The sequence below is a fragment of the Cottoperca gobio genome, chromosome 21 (assembly GCF_900634415.1).
Source record: "Cottoperca gobio chromosome 21, fCotGob3.1, whole genome shotgun sequence".
Classification (NCBI taxonomy): Eukaryota; Metazoa; Chordata; class Actinopteri; order Perciformes; family Bovichtidae; genus Cottoperca; species Cottoperca gobio.
In genome coordinates, this window is record NC_041375.1 from 15,400,506 (window position 1) to 15,415,345 (window position 14,840).

Genomic DNA, 14,840 nt, shown 5'->3' on the forward strand with positions numbered 1-14,840 from the left:
ACAAAAGGTCAAACATTAAGTATAGTAACAAGAAGTGAAGAAGGGCCAGAAATATATTTATTTGGTAACATGAAAAGTGTTGTTCATTCCTAAGCACACGTTCAAGTTCTTTATTCTGATCATGTGTGCAACAATTACAGTCATCTTAGTTCTCAGTCATCGTCCAACAATGCTCATTAAATATGTATAAAAAAGAAGGTAAGTATGAGCAAAATCTGAATCTAAGACATGAAATATTGCAAGCTAAAATATATATAACTGAGCAATATAAATTTGGCAGTATTGCAAATAAATAAACTGAACATAAACAGGAATGTAGTAAATGTATATTCATAATGTCAAGTCATAAATATATATATGTAAAGGTATAAATTTTTACTATGTTGAAATCTATATCTTGGCTTTATTTAGGTATATCTTTGCTACAAACAGTTGGAGCAAGATGCATGACCGTACTGTGCACCTCCATGACAGAGGACTTATACGCAATCAGATCCCCGTGCTCCAACATCCCCATGATAGCTGCACTTTGTCCTTTCTTTTCACCTTTTGTCTTCCAAATTGGACTGTACCCAAATCCAGCCCTCATTAATCATTTCTCTTTTCTTCATCACCAATCTACTGCCTTTTATTGTCATCCCCTTAACCGTGTCCCCGCTGTGGCTAACTCTACTGTCCGTCGCCCATCTGGGTTTCTATAATACAGACTGTGTCTGCCTCTTCACAGAGAGAGAATGCACCACATTGATCTGGTTCCAGTATCCATAGAGCTCGGTCCCCATGGAGAATATGGGCAAGACTACAGTTTTAAAAGAAAGGAGAAAATGACAGGAATATAAAATGGACCAATTGTTGGAGATGAAGGCATTTTACTCGATTTATATTTCCAATCGATCTAAATAGTATGATTTGTCATTGTCCCAAATTTCATAGCAAAACGACCACAATTTAGACATTTTGAAGAATTAACTACAATGTTTTGACACTTTTTCATCCTAATCCTGTCTCTCGTGGGAAATACAGATACTACTTTATTAAAGTGAAAGTAAAGCTTACTAACAAACAATCACCTTCCATTGATAGAAACGTAGTTACCTCTGAGCAGCGTCCTCCTCTTGTCACAGTATTGGATGGTCAACAGCTTTATAAAGCGGCTTGAGTTGTTGTTCTTCAGAGTCTTTGCATGACCGAAAGCCTCCAGAATACAGTTCACCTGCAAAAGGAAATTGTTACCAGTGAGATGGAACATACTATATATTTCACTCCAGAGTATGTATGCCTTGTTCTTTTCCAAAGTGAGTAAATCAACCTAGACATAGCAACACAAAATCACCTGAATCAAAAAAGGAGTTTTGCTCTCATTCCACTTCCTTCCACTAGATGTCAATATGCATCCTTTATGTGGGAACTCAGTGTTTTTTGTGTCCCAGGATGATCAGAGAGCGAGCTGACCCAGATATCAACTACATAACGATGACTTCATCAGAACACAGCACTTGCAATGCCAGGCTACACACTGCTTTGTTACCCGACTGATAGACTGAGTGCAGAGCAAGTGAATCGTGTGTTCAGCTCCACCAACATGTCAGAATCCGAACCGCGACTACACGACAGGGACAAGAAGCAGTAATGAATGTGCTTTCTTTCTTCTTTTACAATAGAAAATATGAGGGAGGATACGAAATCCCGACCTTGCTTGAACACTTGAAGATTTTTCAGTATGCTTCTCTGTGATTTGTAGCCTCTCCAGATTGATTTACTTGAAAAGGTGCCATGGAGAGGATATGGGTATTTAATGTCCTGCTGTACTCAATACTCTCTCATTAGGCCGTAAAGTATAAGGAAAATGGACTACACCCTAAGAAAAACGCCCAAACTATTTTTTCTTCTGCAAATGGTCCTGTTCTGAAGAAACAGCATTGTATAGATAGCGATCTTAATGGGAATCTTGATGATGCAATCAAACACAAGATCTCAAATGATGTCTTTGACAAATGAACAGCTATCAAGCAGAGAAGCAAAGACTACCAGTAAAGCCCCATACTCTATCGTAATCCATACATCTGTCCTCTCCCCCAGCACGGCAACAGAAGAACTTACGGGATACGTTTACACAGCGATGACCACTGCCTCGCTACACTGTGTGCTATCTGATTTTTCAGATCAAAGAGATGACATAGGCGAAGGAACAATAAGCACAGTAAAGACATAAGCACAAGGAGAAAGGATGTAAATTCAGTCATCGCTTTGAAGAACACACAAATATTCATGAGTTTCTCAATGAGGGAGAGGATGGAATTTAAAATGAAAATCAGCAAAGATGTGTATTATAAGATCATTGTTCAAGCTTTTTGCTTTTTATTTGTAAAGATACAAGGGCATGAAAGCAACAAATGAGGATCATGCCAAAGACACTGCTATTATATGACATGTTCCTTAGTCATATGTATATACATGACTGCGTGAAGTGTAAAATAAATGAGTATTGACTTACGTGTTTCATTCTGGGCTCCAGGGCAAAGCCTTTGGGGCTGGAGCGGGCTGTCAGGTGTCTCACTATGTGCTTATAGGCCTCCGTTTTCCCAGAACCACTTTCACCACTAGTGAGACAGAAAAATGCAATTTTAATGTCATTCATGCCTGAGGTGATGTTATCAATGTTTTACTTGTTGTCACTGTCTCTAATGTTTCATGTCTTAAAGGATAGATTCACATGTTGTCAAACCCATTTTTAAGACAGTAGCCCATATGAACACTGACACCGGTTTTGCTTGCCTTCATCAATCCTCGTGTTCATACTTGACATTAAGAGATCCCTTCCTAATAATGCTTCCAACGTAAGGGATGGGAAACAAAATCATGTCACAATTTGCACCGTCATTGATTTTTTTATAATTCAATTTGAAGGCTGTTATTCAGCAAAGCAAGAGTTAACGGCAAACTTGCAAAAAGAAATCAAGCATCTGTGTGTTACACTTCTCTGGATGAATAGGTGTTATGCATTAGTCATCAGGGTGTTACCAACATCTGTCATCTCAGTTGCATGTCTCCACCCACCTGACATCACCCTTTCAGGGACACCCACCCATTCACAATCTATTCCTTCTTTCTGACACACTAATGTTGCCACAACTTATCTGGCAGTGGATGCCTTTTGTTTTTTTTGCATTGGCTGGATATTAAATCTGACATAAGGTAACACCACAGTACATGCTCCGACACGCAGAGTTGAGACGTAGTAACACCAAGCAGATGGCTTCAGTAGGTCAGAAATCATCACTAATGGCCCCAGTGTGCTGTTGTGCACTGTTTGTCTGTGGCTTGCTATATTTCCTACTAACGGCCCTGCTGAGTGCGAAGTCCAAAGGCCTTTCCACTGTCTTTTCATTTACCAGTTTTTATTAGATTTCAAGGGCATTTTGTTAGAGCACTAGCCTCGGGGGATCGTGGCCTTGCTTGTAAACCTGTAGGTGTGTGTGCTTTTGTGTGAGGTAATATGGAACGAAACTGGTAGCTTTAACGAAAACAAGAAAAGCAGAAATAAAGTGCAGTAGGGAGAGAATGAAGGGAACATGGGTGTATATGTGAGACTGCATGTTATAATGTCCTAGCATGTGTGTGCGTGTGTTTGTGTGTGTGAGTGAGTGAGATGGATAGCCTGTGGCCAGGGCGCAGTAACTCTCTGCCAGATTGGTTACAACTCAGCGGGAATGTCACTGGAGCCGGAACGGGATTTAATTGCAATCAGGGAGCTGCCTCCGTCCAGCCAGGACAAGGAGCAAGATGCTGCACAGCTCCCAGCGTGAACATTGAACAGGTCCACTGCTCGGTGCAGACGGAGAGCGATATATATATATATATATATATAATCTCTTAGGGAGTGTTTAACACGTGTGTGGCAGAGGGGTGTGGGCAAACCAGGCGGCCAGCTGAACGTCACTATTATTCGCACATTTTTGCTCTTGAGATTTTTGTCTCATAATCCCGAGGCCCAGAGTTCATTGTTTACCTCAAGATGAAACACTGCGGGCGTCTCTCCTGCAGCATCATGTGGTAAGCTCTTTCTGCTGAGGAGAAGATGTGAGGAGGCAGAGAGGAGCACAGGCGACCCGTGGAGCTAAGGTACAGCTGACTGACCTGAGAGAGAAAGACAGGTAGAGTGTGTTAAAACATTGGATTACAACCTTATGTAACATGGATACACACACATGGGCTGAGCAACACACAGGGTCAAGTTTCAGCTAAACACACACACTTAAAATGACTCAGACACTCATTCTGGCTACTTCACTGTCAAATAACAACCAATTAGCCAGCAAATGCACTACAGCTTAATTCCAGGCGGCCATGTTACTGTAATAGAAAAGCGGAACAACTCTTCATCCATTGTTTTCGGGGTGTAACAGTATATTGGAGCGTGATGTATTGCAATATATACACATGGAGCTAACATTGTTGCAAAGTATTAACACAATCTGCTGTATAGTTTTGTTTGAAATACCTTTTTTTGTTGTAAATTGTTGTCTTGTAAAGTAATATTATTACTAGGGGACCCAACTTTAGAAAGATCCATTTGAACTTTGATCAATTAGACTCAACTAAGGCCTGAGACTGCTGACAAAGCTTTTAGTCCAGACCCGTTTGAGGCTTCTGATGTAGACATTTCTCAGTTTAGTTTTACATTGAATAAGATTTTTGGCCAATTTTGAAGAGGCACGTTTCCAACTTTGTTAAAAACATGGTAAGTGTATCAGACAGTACACCCTCCATTGTCTGTCACCCCCCCCCCTCTATCTGTAACCAGTCCAGAAGATGTGCGCCAGACAGTGCTGTATTTGTGGCTGTGGAAAAGGTCAGGATGGGCTGTGGACCTACCAGAGGGGGTGACAGACGGCCAGCAGATCACACATGTGACATATGTCCTTCTCACACTGACTCCTCCCTGCTCGTCCACACATGCTCTGTCGGATGAGGATGCCTGGAGTGAATCCAGACACAGGCAGGAACGGGAAAGCAAGAGGGGGCCTGGCTTCATTCTGTCATGGCAGAAGAGGACGTCTCCTCCTCCATCCAACCCCTCCTGGGCCAACATGGGCAAGCACTAAACTGGCATTAATTCAGCTTTTTGAAGTATTCACTGTTTAGGATGAGGTGGCACACACTGTTGTTGATTCATAGCATAACATTAAACAAATGATAATGTTTAAAAATCAGAGCCTCTCTTCACTGACAGTTTAGCTGTTGCAACTGTGAAATATGCTGCTTTTCACCGATAGAGATAGTGTTTTGAGAGTAATTATTTATAGTAGAGAGGTAGTGTAATAAAGTCTGTGTGTGTCTGTGTGTGCTAGCTAAACTGGATCCCTCTTTTCCCCAGCTGATGCAGAGTCAGCGTAGTGCTGTGTATCACTGACAGGAAGACTGCATTATTTATCAACCACAAGGTCCATTACATCTGTTCATGTCCTGCTTATTATACAGTATACAGTATTATACAGCGTGCCTCCTTCATAGTATGCTTTGACATGTAAAATGCATAGCCTATCAAATGTAAAGCCACGTGTTTTAAGCATGGATCATAGTACATAGACATGCAAATTCAACATTTAGAGAGCAAAGCACAACACATATTGTAAGCCTATGTGAAATAGATGTAATTTAAATGCATGCTTACCAAAGTGGAGTAGATGGGCAGCTCTTTGTTTGGATTGACCAGCAGAAGGATGTGTCCGATGTAAGTCTACGAAAGAGAAGAAAAAACACACCTAACTGATCTTTACTCATGAATATAAATGTAAAACATTTGTGTTTTGGGTGTGAGGTTGACCGTTTTATCGTACCAAGCTGAAGCTAGGTTTTAATTACTTGCAGACTGCCTGAAGCTAACACTGAGCTGAAAATAAAAATGCTGTCCCACTCTTTCCTTTACATCAGTATTCATGGTGGTGACAATCTCTATTACTATAAGAATATGGTAATCTCATGGCAGAGAAAGGTCAGGACGGGACCTCCGACGATAACCTTAGTAATGACCTTCCCCGCCCTCCCGTGCAACGTACACACAAACCCTGAGGCCATTTAGATCAAATAACCAACTCCCAATTCCTGACCCTTTCCACTAAACTGCTAACCCTCTGTTTTTCACTAGGAGTCCCGGAGGCCGTTGGAAAGCTAACGCTCTGTCCCCTGGGAGAGCGCAGACATTGCTAACATTCTGCAACACGCTCCTCTGTCCTCAGGCCCTGGCTCAAGGTTAATGACTTCAACAAATTCCCACTGCTTGCGGACACAGAGCAAAATTCACACAACAAGTTTTGCTTTTTTTTTTTTAATTGAGTAAACTTTGTCTGAGAACCACTTCCACACTAACTGATGAAGGCTTGATTATTAATAATAATAAATTGTATTTATAGGCGCACTTGCGTAAACAAAACTCAAAGTGCTACAGAGTAAAAACGATGAGCAAAATATACATTTAAAAAAATAAAATACAAACTTTTTATTGACAAGCATGTGACAAGATTAAACAACAGTGTCTTCTGTCATATCCTTCCCCAGTTCCTTGCCGCTCTCCTCAGGGGTTTAGCGGTGCACTGGTCCTTCTATCTGACAGAAGGCGGCAGACCGCTCATCAAAGCCCCATCTCTGACCACCCTGCTGGGAACATATGGAGCATTCACCGCCTTTGTCCTCCCCCTATTTCTGTCCCTCATCACATCTCTGCTTTGTTCACCTCTTTCTTGAAATGCCATCTATTATGTACAAAAGGTCAAACATTAAGTATAGTAACAAGAAGGTGAAGAAGGGCAGAAATATAATTTATTTGGTAACATGAAAAGTGTTGTTCATTCCTAAGCACACGTTCAAGTTCTTTATTCTGATCATGTGTGCAACAATTACAGTCATCTTAGTCTCAGTCATCGTCCAACAATGCTCATTAAATATGTATAAAAAAAGAAGGTAAGTATGAGCAAAATCTGAATCTAAGACATGAAATAGTGCAAGCTAAAATATATATAAACTGAGCAATATAAATTTGGCAGTATTGCAAATAAATAAACTGAACATAAACAGGAATGTAGTAAATGTATATTCATAATGTCAAGTCATAAATATATATATGTAAAGGTATAAAGTTTTTACTATGTTGAAATCTATATCTTGGCTTTATTTAGGTATATCTTTGCTACAAACAGATTGGAGCAAGATGCATGACCGTACTGTGTGCACCTCCATGACAGAGGACTTATACGCAATCAGATCCGGCGTGCTCCAACATCCCCATGATAGCTGCACTTTGTCCTTTCTTTTCACCTTTTTGTCTTCCAAATTGGACTGTACCTCAAATCCAGCCCTCATTATTATAATCATTTCTCTTTTCTTCATCCACCAATCTACTGCCTTTTATTGTCATCCCCTTAACCGTTGTCCCCCGCTGTGGCTAACTCTACTGTCCGTCGCCCATCTGGGTTTCTATAATAACAGACTAGTGCTGCCTCTTCACAGAGAAGAGAATGCACCACATTGATCTGGTTCCAGTATCCATAGAGCTCGGTCCCCATGGAGAAGTATGGGCAAGACTACAGTTTTAAAAAGAAAGGAGAAAATGACAGGAATATAAAATGGACCAATTGTTGGAGATGAAGGCATTTTACTCGATTTATATTTCCAATCGATCTAAATAGTATTGATTTTGTCATTGTCCCAAAGTGTGTGTGTGTGTGTGTGTGTGTGTGTGTGTGTGTGTGTGTGTGTGTGTGTGTTATAATTAGGTACCAGCAGGTGAAAACAGAGAGGGGAAGGACAACTGAGACAAATACAGATTTAGCTACTTTAACAGTCATTGGGTGTTAAGAGTAGTCAGGTGTCAGAGGTCACAAATAGTAATGTTATCTGCACGATAAGTCTTCAGGAAAGGAGGAATATTTGTGATGCACTGTGTGAAGTGTTTGTATTTCAGAAACAGAGTGCACTACATGTACATATGCTGCAGGGAAACCCACTGCAGTGGGTGCTCATGGGCATAAAGAAAGTGTGATGTGATCCAAACATTACACTCTGAAATTCCCAGACCGCAAACAACACAGCACTCCGCTACAAACAAACAACTGTACTGGCCCAGTTATGCCCAAGAGAGAGAGAGAGAGAGAGTGTGTGTGCGTGTGTGTTTGTATTTCTCTCTGTTCCGTGTGTGCTTTGTGTTTTAATGCATGTTTAATGGTTAGTGGGACTTCCTTGCTTAGTGGCACAAGGACAGGGGAGTCTTACGTAGATTTGGTCGTTGCCAAAGCGCTTCTGCATCTCATAGAGCAGGCTGCTGTCAGTGAGCTCGCTGAGGGATGCCAGGTCGTCATTGGGAGCTGGAGGCATCAGCTTGACCTTAGGAAAAATGTAAGGTGAGAGTTTAAACCAACCAACATGCAGATATTAAAATATACAGCTTGAGGCAGAGTACTTTACATGATATATTTAAAGTCTGAGGCAGTGGTCTCCAGTTATATACCACTCAGGGCGTCAGATATTGCAGCATTTTGTTCCAATCAAACTCTTCACCAATTGATTTTTATTCTATTAGCCAACCCTCAATTTGAGAGGATCTACACTGCTCTTGGATCTCAAATGCACGTTATATGAGAGGCACAGCACATTGCTTAACTACTGCATACTTGATTACCTCTCAAGTATCACTGCTGAATCAAAACTGCAATTTCTAACAGTTTTAACAAATGGAATATATGTTTCTTCTTGTGGACATTTGGGATAATCTATGTTCTTATTGCCTTACTTTGTGTTTGTGTAGTGCGAGAGAGGATAAGGTACCTGCTCCAGTTTGCTGGCTCCGGAGTTAAAGGGGCCATCCAGACCATTGTCCTGTGAGGGCTGTCGGCTTAGTGCTCCACCTGCCTCTCTGAACATGGCACACTTCTCCAGCAGACTGTCCCGCTTCGAGATGGAGAGACCCAGGGGGTTCCTGGCAAGGAGTTGGATTAGACACACAGGAGATGGAGGGACAGGAAGCAGATTTGAAACAAAGGGATGAGAGAAAAATGGAGGGGGGGGGGAAACAGAATTTACAATCTGTGGAGTAACCATAAGACAACCATTGTGCCCATGAAACTGTTCACCCACAAGTTCTTGACAGGAGTGTTGAGGTCGTGTGAGCCGCCATCATAGCGTTGGTCAGTGGAGGGTAGAGGAGCGGAGGGGTCCTTTAGTCTCTGCAGCCAGCTCTCCTCCGCATTCAGCAGCATATCCGCTATGGGCTCTGACGCGGAAATATCTGGTGACATGACACACAACACGAGCTAATCAGTACAGCGATTTGTCGTGATATTTAAACTCAGACGAGTTTAATGTCAGATTTGTAAGCTCCGAAATTGATTTTCCCACCATTCTGCTGAAAAGACATAATGTAGATAATATTGTGAACTACAGACCATAATGCTTTACACTCTAAAAGCAACCAGGTACCCCTTTCTGTTCACTTGTCTTTCGCCATGCCAATGCTGCTTTACAATCCGTGTGGACGAGCCTGCACTGGAGAAGAATGTGAACCCCACTGTGGATCAATCAAACTGTGCTTAAGAGGAAGGGGGAGATAAGCCCCCCTCCTGTCTGTAATGAGGTCTAACAGGACTCAAGGGAGGGGAAGGGCTTCATCCTGTCTTTTTATTTCAGTGTGACTGACAACCCCCTAGACTCCAATCTCTTTCTCTGGCTTTCTTTCATCATGTGACTCCTGAGGGAGGGGTGGGGGGCTCCAAGTGAGAAGGATGGGGATTGTCTCTATTGATTAAGGCCGGAGTGAGGCGGTCAGAGGTATGATGAAGCCATGGGAGTAAATGTTTACAGGCAGCTCCGATATTCTATCCCACAGTGGTTAGAAGTCCAAAGCCTGTTTAACACATTTCAACACTATCACACATCATCACTGCTTACTTTTACTATTCAACAGCGTTCAGTGAAAGATTGTACAATGGTTTTGTTCAGGTTTGAGCTGTGTGTTTGCGTTTGTGTTGGAAATGAATTTGCAAGATTGATCGGGATCATCAGCTAATAATTGCTTCACACCAACAATAATATCATTGAAATTAATAAAAATATGTAGAAAAACAAACACTATAAAAGACCCGCAGAGGGACTCTAGATTTCAAAGTGTGAAAGGTACCCGAGGAGTCTTTCTGTTTATAGCCAGTGCTTCTCTTAAAATGTTTTCTGTGCATCTTTGAGGCCGAATTTCCTTTCTATTAAAACATTCGCAAAGCCCACTCTTTGAAAAATGTCAAACCTGCATCACTATCACTATTCAGTATTTTACATACAGGCCTTGGCTAGCAACTGACGAGATGTTTCCAGTATGTTAGAGGAGTTTCTTCTTCTTCTTCTTCTTCTTCTTCTTCTTCTTCTTCTTCTTCTTCTTCTTCTTCTTCTTCTTCTTCATGTGTTATGGGCTGTATGCATGTACAACAAGTTGCACCACCCTCTGCAGCTGGCAGGGATGTGTGCATACACAAGCGTCCTTGTATGCGTGCTAGCAGAACATGAGATTAGTTCTGAGATAGGACTTATCGTCCTACACTAACAAAATGTTATGTCTATTACTTCTAGAACATTTTTAAATACAAATTGTATTTGTAGGACTCGTGTTTTAGTCTTTGAACATCATCTGTGATACCGACAGTGAATCAGGCCGCCCTCCGTTTCCATTACCCTGCTCCTAGATCCTCGTCATTACAATAAGTTTTGCAGTAAGAGCAAAACATTGCTCCACAGCAACACTAGTGGTCAAAAACAATTACGGGGTACCTTTAATGCAAATTTAATTTAGGAGGGTAAAATCCAAAGGGGATTTAAAATGACACTAACACTGTAATAGTGGACATTATTTTTCAGATGGTAGCTGTATCAATCTGCCATTTAATTTAAATCATCAACCATCAAGTAAGTCTTTCCTGAACCTCTTACACATCCACATACATTAGCACCACATAGAGTTGGTGAAAAGTGTCTTTTTATCAGATCTCCTCTGTTGATCTTGTAAGCTTCCATTATAAAAATGTAATAAAAAAAACAATACATGCCCCTTGATAATATGATACGATTCCTTTATGCCGATTAGCAAATGAAGCACACAAGTCTCTTTTGACTACTGCTACCACCAAATTGGTGTTTTCTTTCATAAATAAATGAGTTTCCTTCTTGCAGATACAGATGTGCACAGATGGGCTCAGCAGAGACCGATGATGACGGCGCCTCACTCACTGTGTACACTGTGATTATTAATGCATTTGCAGCTAAATAAGACAACATCCATTTATTTGCTTCTCTGCTTCATTAACTCTTGCTTTCTAAAACACGTTTGCACATTCCAGCGGCCATATTTGTGTGTGTGTACATAAAACAAGTGTATATTTGTGTCAATGCCTAAATATGTTACCGGAGGGCTTGTCTTGGTTGCAGTTCAACAGAGTCGGGTTTGCTCTCTGCCTCAGGAGCTGGCTAACGATGCTTGTCTGTAAGAGAAAGGAGAAACACCCACATCCATGTTCATTAGATTTGCCAAAAAAACAAAACATTTCTAGGGCACCATTTTCTGCATCTACTTTCAAACCATGAGTGCAAGAACAAAAAACTACTTTCCATAGCAGATTCTTGATCAGGTCATAGGAGATACAGTGTTATTCCCACATGTATTGCTCCAGTGCAGATGTATCTAACTAAAATGGAAAGAGTCCGTATCTGCATGTCTGTATGTCTGTCCTTCGATTTTCTCGACTGTCGTTCATCCGATCGACTTTACACTTTGCGGGTGTATTGCTAAGGAGCCAAGGAAGTGCAGTGTCAAGTGCGAGCTCTTGAGATCTACAAAACACATTTATTAGCAGCGCGTTATGTACAAATAGTAGTGTATTCATAGAGGGACTCTTATTTACTGTTTCACCGCCGAACTGCATGCTGGGTACAGCTCAATTTTCATCGACGTGTCATGGTAGGTGTAGGTGTATGTATTGGAGAAAAACTGACTTTAACCGAAGGGAGTAAACCAGTTGAAATGCCACAGGAGCGCATTGTTGATCTCATTCTTTCAAAATATGGTTTAACAGTTTAAAACATTTACAAGAATGGTGTGGTGATTTCCCGGCAGTAGGGTCGTTAAGTACGGCACAGATAGGGAAACTAGGCATGAATTTCAATGTTATTTTATACTATTTTAATTCTGCTATTTTATCTGCTATTTTATACTATTTTAATTCTGCTGTTTCTATAATGGTACTTCAGACTCATTTACATCATCACTGTGATTATTGTACTGTAAATGCTCTTATTCTGTCCCTGTACTAATTGTTATGTTTCTGCTGTGAAGCACTTAAGGCTGCAATTCTTGTATGAAAGGTGCTATACAAATAAAGCTTATTATTATTATTATTATTATTATTATTATTATTATTATTGCTCAGGACCCAACGAACACGTTGTTAAATGTGAAGTTTTTTGGATGAACGATTTCGAGAAAGCGGCAAGCAGCAATAGCGGAGGTCAACTCGTTCTGAACAGGCACTGCTCAAGTAGATGAGAATGTAAGATATACTGTAACACAGATGTTGGATTTAAACACTGAGCAGACGACACAAACAGTCGGCGTATGTCACAATTGACAGGTCTATACAAGTGTTGCCCCTGACTGAGGAGATCCTTTAATAATGAGCGTATCTTCCATCACATGTCACAGTGGAAGAACCCCATAGACATCTACCCTCATTTTTACAGCGTGACATGTGATGGCTGTCACCTCTGGCCTCTTTTGTTCTGTCTAGGTTTTTCTTTTAGTCCAAGATCACACAGGCTCTCATTCTCTCCGTCAGACTTGTTCTCCTTTCCCTCTCATTACTTTCTCTCTTTCACCGCCCCTCTTTGACTCTGTGGAGTACCAGCTGCATCGAGTCCAAGAAGGGGTGATGCAAAATGTGATCTGTGAATACTGATTTGTATTAAGTGTACGCAACGTGGCGTTGAAGTGCGACTCATTTTATTGATAATAGATAAGAATCTTCTTCAAGATCTCTTGGTAATGCAGGAAATAGATAGAAATACAGTGTTTTAAAAATAAATATGGAGACGAGAGTTCGATAATTAAACACAAGAACCTTACATTGAAGTTGTACATCAGGACACCTCAAACATATTTCCACTTCTTTGCAGTTAACTGGTGCACAGACTTACCAGGCTTACCAGATGCTTCAGTGAAATCATATTCTATATTACAAAAACGATAAAAAGGGGCGCTCCACCGACATCGAGAATATTGTATTCATCATGGGCAGTACCACACTGCAGCCTTTGGAAAAAAACAACTCTGAAGGACGTAATTAGGAGAACTTCTTTATACTATAGTAGAGTAAGTGACTCAGCACATTCAGTATTCTGACTCTGACCCACGTCAACAGTTGTTTGGTTATAAGTCTACAGCATCTGTACTGCCCACAAACCCTGTCAGCTGCACTCACACCCTATAAATACTGACAACACGTCAGTGGCACCACAAGATCTGAACCTTTAAATGGGTCAGGAGGATCAGGAAAAGGTCATTATATTGGGATCAGCGGGGACAGAGCAACCTCATAGCTGATGTAGATTTGGATAGACGGAACAGTTTCTGGTAAGAGACATTTGTCAGAGCTGAAAATAAGTCTTGAGATTAAAATTAAAGTACTTTAGATAATTAAACCGATTCAGGTGTTTGCCATATTGCCCTAAGTTTCACATGTGTCTTCATTATAAAACTGAAGGAATTAATCCCATCCCAGTAGGGCTGTATTTAAACATCCTGTAGTTTTTGTTTGAACAAACCATTTAAAATTCTTCTCTCAAGAGAACACATCTTGGAAAACCTCGACTCACACCAAGGACGCCAAGAGCCACGGTCCAACTTAACACAAGACCCAGAGAGGGAAGCTTAATTAGCTGCAGTAATAGGGTCATGTATCTTCTTAAAGGGTCGGTGTAGTACATACACCACATTGCAGAAAGGGGTCTTTGGGTTTAACGGCTAGTATTACAGTTGCCATCAAGTGTTTCCAGGCAACAGTCTGCTTGTGCCTCATATCAGCAAAACCTCTTCGTAGTGCGACCAGTGATCTAGTTGGCTGGATACATCTTGAACACACAATGTCTTACATTACTGACGTGTCACTGTCAGTATAAGGGAATGGTGACAGGAAGTGAGTGTTAAGGAGGCTCAGGGAGTAGTTGGTATGCAGGAGGCAAAGCACTGGCACCAGTAAAGAGCTGATGGCTGAGGTGATTTAGCACTGTAAGGGAAACCAATCGATTCTCCAACCCTCTAGACGGCCACTCTTAAGTCAGATGCACTAACATATCACACACACACACACACACACACACACACAGACATATAGAGTAATTGCGTATGCAGGTCTTAAAAACAAGAGAGACACAAGGACGTTATTATTCCATTTAGACGATTGTACATTAAGATGCACTGATTAACGATTATTTTTTACAACCATCAACTAGATGAAGGAATCGTGCGAGAGGAAAGAAAGAAAAAAAAGATCCGTGTGTATAAAACAGAGAAAGGCTGCAAGGTAACAGAGGAAGCAATATTTTTTAAAACACACTCTAGTGGGGGGAAAAAATATGGCTTCAGGGTAGATGAACAAAAGAACTAGAGAGCGACTAAATACCAAATGGATAAATTCTCTTTGTCAGCAGCACAAGCACACAGCCCAGAGATGTAATTAAATATCCAGTTGGGTCAGCAAGATGTGGACGTGATCGCTGCCACTGCTTCATAGTTAGACCCCTCCCAAATCACCAGT

The 14,840-nt window shown here is 41.1% G+C and overlaps 1 protein-coding gene across 1 annotated transcript in view; it reads right to left on the reverse strand.

Moving 5' to 3' along the window:
• Positions 1 to 695: 695 nt before the first annotated feature.
• The window catches only part of myo16 (myosin XVI), a 36,973-nt gene continuing 22,828 nt past the window's right edge, over positions 696 to 14,840 (reverse strand). The window contains exons 8-16 of the mRNA XM_029459391.1: positions 11,438 to 11,513; positions 9,130 to 9,280; positions 8,821 to 8,971; positions 8,269 to 8,379; positions 5,675 to 5,740; positions 4,010 to 4,137; positions 2,495 to 2,600; positions 1,096 to 1,213; positions 696 to 799 (exon numbers count right to left, since the gene is read on the reverse strand). Of these exons, the coding sequence (XP_029315251.1) occupies positions 696 to 799; positions 1,096 to 1,213; positions 2,495 to 2,600; positions 4,010 to 4,137; positions 5,675 to 5,740; positions 8,269 to 8,379; positions 8,821 to 8,971; positions 9,130 to 9,280; positions 11,438 to 11,513 (1,011 nt within the window). The remainder of the gene's footprint in view (positions 800 to 1,095; positions 1,214 to 2,494; positions 2,601 to 4,009; positions 4,138 to 5,674; positions 5,741 to 8,268; positions 8,380 to 8,820; positions 8,972 to 9,129; positions 9,281 to 11,437; positions 11,514 to 14,840) is intronic.